Source organism: Vigna radiata, chromosome 7 (genome assembly GCF_000741045.1).
Source record: "Vigna radiata var. radiata cultivar VC1973A chromosome 7, Vradiata_ver6, whole genome shotgun sequence".
NCBI lineage: Eukaryota > Viridiplantae > Streptophyta > Magnoliopsida > Fabales > Fabaceae > Vigna > Vigna radiata.
Genome location: NC_028357.1, coordinates 8,625,579 through 8,633,858, shown reverse-complemented (window position 1 = coordinate 8,633,858; position 8,280 = coordinate 8,625,579). Strand labels below are relative to the sequence as shown.

General features: G+C 34.7%; 1 protein-coding gene across 3 annotated transcripts; it reads right to left on the bottom strand.

Annotated features, from left to right (window-relative positions):
• Window positions 1–3,412: 3,412 nt before the first annotated feature.
• LOC106766025 (glucan endo-1,3-beta-glucosidase 14) lies at window positions 3,413–6,614 on the bottom strand. Of its 3 annotated transcripts, none has more exons than XM_022783079.1 (3): window positions 6,379–6,614; window positions 5,140–6,194; window positions 3,413–4,840 (listed from the first exon to the last, which is right to left on the bottom strand). In XM_022783079.1, exons 1-3 carry the CDS (start codon window positions 6,440–6,442, stop codon window positions 4,757–4,759), a joined length of 1,203 nt encoding a protein of 400 aa, XP_022638800.1. In that variant the 5' UTR covers window positions 6,443–6,614; the 3' UTR covers window positions 3,413–4,756. The 3 variants fall into 3 exon arrangements, with proteins under 3 accessions (XP_022638800.1, XP_014506274.1, XP_022638801.1); XM_014650788.2 differs by having other exon boundaries at window positions 3,413–4,837; XM_022783080.1 differs by having other exon boundaries at window positions 3,413–4,620.
• Window positions 6,615–8,280: the final 1,666 nt, after the last annotated feature.

Here is an 8,280-nt window from a genome sequence, read left to right as displayed (position 1 = left end):
CATTTCTAGTGAAAGAATTTGTTTTGCCTCCATGGCAAACTACAACCACATTGAAAAGAATCAACATTAATGTTGCAGCCATTGCTGCAAAATAAAAGAAACTCTTTGCACCCAAAATATGATGAGGATGACTTAGCTTCTTGTGCCAGATTTCTGTCACATTTTCCTTGAATGAAAAAATAGTTTGCTCCTCCTCCAATGGTTTTAGAGGAAAGCTTTTACCTTTCATTTTCACCTTGAACATATATTGACCAGCTACATCTTTAATCAAGCAATTTTTGTCTTCAAAAATAACTCTAAATCCTCTTTCAATCAGTTGACCAACACTTAACAAATTTTGGTCAATTTCAGGAACGAAAAGAACATCGGGAATAAACTTTGTGCCTGCACAGCTTGTAATTGCGATTGTCCCCTTACCTTTGACTGAGATATAATCACCATTACCTATTCTGACTTTGGTGACATCAGTTGGCCTTAAATCTTTGAAAAGAGCCTTGTTGAAGGTCATGTGGTTGGTACAACCGCTATCTATAAGCCAGCTTTCACTTGATTCACTGCTCAAGAAACAAGTAGCTACAAATAACATGTCTTCCTCCTCCTCCTGATCAACAACCTTAGCTTCTTCCTCTTGTTGTTGATTTTGGTTTTTGCATATGACAACTTCATGCCCAAGTTGATTGCACTGATTTAGCGTCAGGTCTTTGCCAACATTTGAATGGAGGGTGACCCATTTTGCCACAATGTTGACAAGGTGGGTAACTTTTCTTTTCACCCTTTCCTTTATCGTAATTATTTGTATTGCTCTAACGATTGGCTGGATGATTCTTCTTGTAATTTCTGGCTTGTTGGCTTTTTGACTAGAAGAACACCTTCAACAACATGATCTTCCCTCATCAAACTTCGTTGCTCTTGGGCTTGGAATGCATGTAGCACTTCTGCAAATGTGATTTTAGACAAATCTCTTGTGTTCTCCAAGGAAGCAATAGACGCTTCATACTTTTCTGGCACGGTTTCTAGAATTTTCTCAACAATTCTGGAATCAGGAAAATTGCTACCCAGCAACCTTATCTTGTTGGCAATACCCAACAATTTGTCTGAGTATTCTTTGATTTTTTTTTAGACTCTTTCATCCTTTCCAATTCAAATTCCCTCATTAAATTAAGTACCTGCATGCTTCTTATTCTTTCATCCCCAGCGTACTCTTCCTTTAAATAATCCCAAATTTCTTTTGCTGATCTAAGAGTCATAATTCTTGTGAAGATGGTTTGAGAAACACCAACAAATAGACATNATTTTGCCTTTGCTTTTGTAGTTTTTCTCTCCTTGTGAATTTTGATCTGGGCCATGGTAGGATTTTNCGGCAGCGGAAGAACTTCATACTCTTCTTCTACAGCTTCCCAAAGATCTAGAGCCTCCAGATAAGTTTCCATTTTGACAGCCCAAAGATCGTAGCTTGCTCCATCAAAGACTGGAGGTGCAACTTGTCAGAAATTTGATTCAACATTCATTTTCACAGGTCCCGTAAGAAAAGGGCTCTGGATACCAGTTATTGGTTTTTAGAAGAGAAATGAAGCAACAGAGAAATAAAGACAGAAGACAATGGAGAATTTATGAATTCAGGAAAAGGATAATTTATTCAATATACCATCATTACATATATAATGATTCAAAAAATTCAAAAATAAAATAAAAAATCCACTTAACAGTTTTGAGGTGGATAAAATACGAGATTTGCTCCTAAAGTGTAACTTATTTACTCAGTCCTATCTAATAAATTAAAATAAATTAAAGCAGTTACAAAAGACATAATTCTAACAAGTTTTATGCATTTAGTTCATGTTATCAGGAATTTCCTTCTCCTTTCCCTTGCTAACTGTTCCTTTAGGCTCGACCCTCCTCATCTTTACATTTTCTAGCCTCGAGGCATCCATTTGTTCAGCGCTCCTTTTCTTGAACTCAACAATCTCATGCTGCATTTTCATATAATTTTCCAAGATAATGGCTATGATGTCGAGCAGGGTTTTGCTTCTTTTTTCCTTGACCATCTTGTTTCGTGTATACACCATAAAAACTTTCTTCTTTTTAAAATATATATGTCAGTCTCATAATGGGTGTTAATTGTTCTTACAAAGCCAAATATATCCTTCAAAAATGTCAACAAACACTTAAAAAGCTCTAAGCCTTCAACTTCAGGAGTAATCGTCCTCTTCAAGAGTATGCATCCTCTTGTAGCCAAGCAAGGAATTATGCTGGTAGGAAAAACTTCAAGCCAAATGCCTCAGAAGATAATTATTATTGTAATAAATAAACATAATTAATTTACCTCATATTTTATATTATTTATAATATATTTATCAGATTTTTACTTGGATTGGTTTGACCTATGTGACTAATTACCTTAATTAGTCTTTGGTTAATTGATTTGTTTAATCGTGTTTTAGTTACGTTCTTAAGTAAATTTTCTATATGTTAAATCTACTTAATCAACATGTAACTGGCCATATAGCTTTGGTTCCTAGTCAGATCCTGAGAATTGATTACTCTTTAGCATACGTAACTAAGGTGCTCTCATATATATTTTGTCCTTAACAATATGTAGCCAACCATATCACTATGGTTCGTGATCAAATCCTAAAGTTTGAGGACATCTTAATCATGTGCCAAGATGTCATCGGACATATAAAGTTTTGACATTCCTTTGAAGCTTCATTTCTTTGTAAAACTTTCAAGTGATATAATTATGGGATAGCATTTTGTTTCAAAAGTTATTTGGTTAGTTATTCAGGTATATGATTCTTTTTTATCATTTGCAATGGCTTTTCGAGAGGAAGAACCGTATTGGAATTAACCAGCCAGTGGAACATATATAATATAGAAGAAACAACTGATACACACCCGCTTGCAGACGCAATGGTGCAAGTGCCACTGGCGTTGGTTGGAGGGACTGTGCTCGTCTAATTGTTGTAGAGCCTGTCACTATTATTGTTTTTAGTATTATTAAACAGATTGTGAGTGATTACGATTTTCTTTTTCTTTTGTTTTCCTTGGTGGTCATTGCTTCATCACAAACCAAAAAGAGGGGACATCAGCCACTAACGTGATTTAATTATATTTTCATGTATTTCTTTGTTCTAGAGAGAAGTAGCTAAAGAGTTCTACAATCGGACATTTGGGGTGCTCTTGTTCCAAGCTACATTCGAGGCTTTTGATGCTGCACTAAGGTTTCAGATGATAATGCCATGTTATGGCAAAATTGACACGTGGAGATCCCCTAGTGAGCCACCTAAGGTAAACGTACAATTGAAATAATGAAAACAAGTTTGCGTTCCAAGAAAATAATGAAAAATGGCTACAATTATAGGCAAGCTTTTAATCATGGTGACAGTTATTTTCGCCGTTGCCCCTTAAAATTCAGGAGGGCCATGAGCAATAGAGATTTTGACTTAACACTCTATGATTACAGTTCAGACAACAACACAGACAACAGAGAACATACGATGAAATAGAAAACCGACAATTTTACTTACCACACAACATTATAATTGAACGCAGTAAACAATATGAAAGTGTATGCAAGGACAACAATTTTTCCAATTCTAACTGGGTCAAGCACTCGCTGAAATTATTAAGAGATGGGACCCCTTCTTGGAATATGTCGCATTGGTGATTGGACTTACAATCAAAATTGATAAAAAGCGAAACTGCTGCTGCAGGAAGCAATTTTAAATCAGAATGTTGAGTACCTCAAGACCATGACGATGCAAAAATTCTGGGTGGGATTTGTTTGCAAATTGTCCTTGCATATTTTATTACGCCCCAAAAGGAAAATAATTTTTTTTTTTTTCTCACATGAAGGTGGTGGGTCAGCTAGAGAATTTGAGGGGTTCATGTGCAGAACCAGCACCTTCACTGATGTCAAAGAGCTAGACCAATCCCCATCATGTTCTGATAAGGCTGAAGTTTAATTGTCCCCTTTAAAATAGAAAAAAAGGCACCTTTGGAAAAGGGGTCGGCAATGACCCTATGCTGACGGTTATTTGGCCAGGGAATAAAGCAGGACCGTCCTATTGTCCGAATGAGGATAATAAAAGAGGCAAACAAAGCCTTAACTTTGTGAACTTTAATTAGATTTTCATTATATCATATTTGTAATAAACTTTGTACTGTGATAAAATACACAAGTTGATGAAAGAAAGAAAGCAGAGAAAAGAATGGGGGTATCAGGAATTACTTTTACATTTATATATACAAACGAGAACAGTGATGGATTCCACGTCCCATAACAGAGGGCTTTTCTTAGCATCCAATTACAGACATGTCTTAGAGCCTTTGGACCGGATGAATGAAATGAAATAAATGGTACAAAATCAGCAATATACAATTCCAAATAATGTCAGGTAATAAAAAATGATGTGGCTTTTGGACCTTATCTATCTAAAACAAGCTCAACCTAACGTCACCGCCACATGCTTGTTGCTGGAATGTGACTAGTGGTGGGGTAAGTGGGTGAAAGTGAAGCCACAGTGAAAGGTGATGATCTTCCAAATGAGTTGAACTCTTCGCCGTGATGCAGATTTTGTTGCCCCATTGTTAAGAAATTGTGTCTGTTGCTCCTGATTTCTGCAAAATAGGTACCTTTAATATATATCATACTAGAGATACTCCATTTTGCAACTTGAAGGTTGTAAAATCCCAACTTTTCGTTATTTTGATATATACACATGAATCACTCCATAAGAATGTTATAATATTCTTCTCAAACAAAGCCACAAAGGGCTGAATTCAGCAAACACAGAAACACCCAGAAGAACAAGCTTTGAAATTCCTTTGATGCTGCCTGCTTCAATGTAAAATTTGATTTTTTTAGAGAAGGAAAGAAAAAAAAAAAAGAATAATTAGATTGACCCTCTTGAGAATGCACCAACTACTAACTAGCTAATAAAAAAAGAACTCGACAGTAGTAAATTTGAAAATGTTCTGCTAAAATTTGTGATTATGAATTTGACTATCTGACATTACATACAAAACCCCTTTTAAACTGATACACTTCTCCCAATTGTATAAACTACATTTTCATTTTCTTTCATACGAGTTTTGCCATAAGCTGGGGGAGAAAAAAAAGACTGGTTTTACTTTTACCTTTGTGTGAGCTGCAGAGGAGGTAAGAGAAATTGAAGTGGATGAAGAGGATGAGGATGCAAAAGCAGACAACCCTACATTGTAAGTCATGGTTTCATCAGCCTGAAACAGGCCATAGTTCCTTTCAGAGGTTGCTCCTGTCTTCATGTCTTCATTGAACAATGCAAAAAAATATGCTTCCAACCTCATTCTTGGACTCAGAGGCGTCCCTTCATTTGCCATTTGCCTTCTCAGCAAATTTCTATTATAAGTTTGAGCATTCTGTAGTGTGGCACCAATCTCATTGGTGTCTCCTTTGGATGGCCAACCAGTCTCAGAGACCCTTACCTCAATCCCACTAAAGTTCAATCTAGCAATGGCAAATGTAACTGCATCTACCTGAGCATAAAGCATGTTATCATAGTGTAGGTTGGTGTTGGGGTCAACCATTCCTTCATTAGGATTAAATAATACATAGTCCAATGGAATCCTACTAGGGTCATCCTTGTAAGCGAAGTAAGGATAAGCATTGATCCAAAAGGGTGCCTTAGTGGTGGACAAGAAGCTCAAAAACTGGGACATTATCCCAGAGATCTCACTTTTGAAACTGCCAGCTGAAGGAGGATAAGATTCCTGAAGTACTTCTAAGGAACTTGGTGTTGAAACGTGGATATTAGAGTCTATGCCTAGCCGAACTAGAGCATTGTGAATGTTAACCACTGCAGGAACTAGATACTGAATAAGAGTGGTGTCACCATTAGTGAATAACTCATTTCCTACTTGAATACCAGTGATTTTTGTGTCAGGAAGGTACGGTTTGATATGGCCATTCACCCATTGAAGGGCTTGTTGGGGGTCATTTAACTGGATTAGCATTTCATTTTCTACTGTGACAATGACCTCAACGTTTGATTTAGCAAAAGCACTCAAAATCTCCGGATTGGTGTCATAAATTCTTGTTTTTGTGACCTTAAGGTTGCTGAAGAGTTCAAGCACTTTGTCCGGTGACGGCAAATTGTTAGCTACTTGGCCGTAGTTGATTCCAAATGGTGTAACACGTCCAAAAAATCCAATATCTGTGGTTGCAAAATCAGCAAAATTCGTTACTCTACCAAGAAACATTCACGGCAACCAAACCTGTTCTACTTCTATAATACCAATGCTATCAACTTAGGAATGCTGAAAAAAACAAAAACTAAAAACATGCAATGCATAAAAAGCAGAAACGAAAGCAAAAACTGCATGAGACGAAGTAGTCACCTGCAGAGAAAAACAATGTCAGAAAAATATATCTGATCGCCATTCTTCGGAAAAATGTTGCCATTGTGACTAAGATTGATACAATGAGAATGAAGAGTTTCAAAATGACTCAGATATGATTGGTGATAATAAAATAGAACTATCTTGAGCAAGGTTTATTCCTCTCTTTCCTTGTTCCAGAATTTTGGAGGCAACACAGAGGGAGAAAAAAAAATGAGAGGATTTATGTATGGTTTCCTTAGTGATAAGGGCTTTTCAATTTCTCTTAGGTTGTCCTTGTATTTATATTGTTTTGGGCAGTGTTGTCTCTTTTCAACCCACGCCAACTTCCCAAGTCAAGTTGCGAATTCTCGTAAATACTCTTTAACCAAGTCACTTTCTTCGACAAAAAGCAAAAACCAATTCCACTACCTGGTAAAATACTATAGGCTAGGCTAGCCATCGCAGCAGGATCCGGAGGTTAGGTGAAATACTATATGAATTTGTATTACTAACCATGCTTCCATGCATTTTCGCAAAATACATCACCTCACTATTATGGCATACTTTACTTGAATCAAATAATTCAAGTGTTGACCATCCAATTAGCAGTTAGCAATTTTCTTACTTCGCACCACAACAATAACCGTCCTTTCAATTAATTATGATCAAATAATTAAGAGCATACAAGCAATATAAAATACTATTTAGATATAACATTTTAGAATGAATAATCCCTTTTGATGGTCATAATGATCTCATAAGTTTTAATATAATACTTTTGTGTAAAAAGTGTATAAGTAAAGACGAGTCTTACTTTATTTATTTATATTAGTGTTAAAGTGAACTTTAAGTCTAACTCAATTAACTTATAAAGTGAGGTTTACAATTATTATATATTATGAATTGACTTTATTTCTAATTAATATGGGACTTTCAACATATCATTTATATCTCATGTGTGGATTATATATTAATGGATGGTCTGATAGTGAGTGAAACAAAATACCCTACAAATAATAAGTCTCATTAGGATAAGCTCTAATTCATGGCTTTGATACTATGTTAAGAAGTGAACTTTAAGCTTAACTCAACTTTACAAAACCGACTTGTAAGGTGAGGTTTGCACTCACTTATATATTGTGAATTGACCTTATATCTAGTAAATGTGAGACTTCCAACAACTACATATATATATATATATATATATATATATATATATATACACGATATTATGCCATTATTTGTAGTTAATGTGACATTTTAGCTTTTTCAATACACTTCCTCATTATTACTTGACTTAAAATGTGAATAAGAGTGATCCTTAATAGATATAAGATGACTCTAAAGCACATTAGAAATTAAAAAACAATGAAACTAAATTGTGGGTGTATCGGTCCTTCATACAAAACTGAAGTTCAAAATCTTATTTTAAATATGGAACATCATAAAAAGGGGAGATAATGTTGATCTTGAATAAGAGATTCAAAGATATAAGAAAATTTTATTTTTCTTTGTTATGTTTGTGTCTTTCACACAAGATACTTAGTAAAATTTTCTAATTTAGCACATAACTTATATTAATAAGAGAAAACCCTAAAGCTAAAATCAATCTTAATGTTTTTATTTTTTTGCGTTTCTAATCAATTAGACTTATCTATAATCAATTAAATTTTTCTTTTGAGTTTTTCATAAGAGAAAAATTGATTATGTAGAATAATTGATCTAGAGAGTGCTTCAAGTGTTTTCAAACTCTCCGTATAATAATCAATTAAGATCTTGTTTAATTGAGTAAACTTGTTTTATGAAATTAATGAGAAGTGTGTTTACTCAATTAAAATGCCTCATAATCAATTATTATAGAGAAACGTTATAATTCTTTTACAAAATTTTGTTAGAATAATTGATTACAAGAGCTTGATT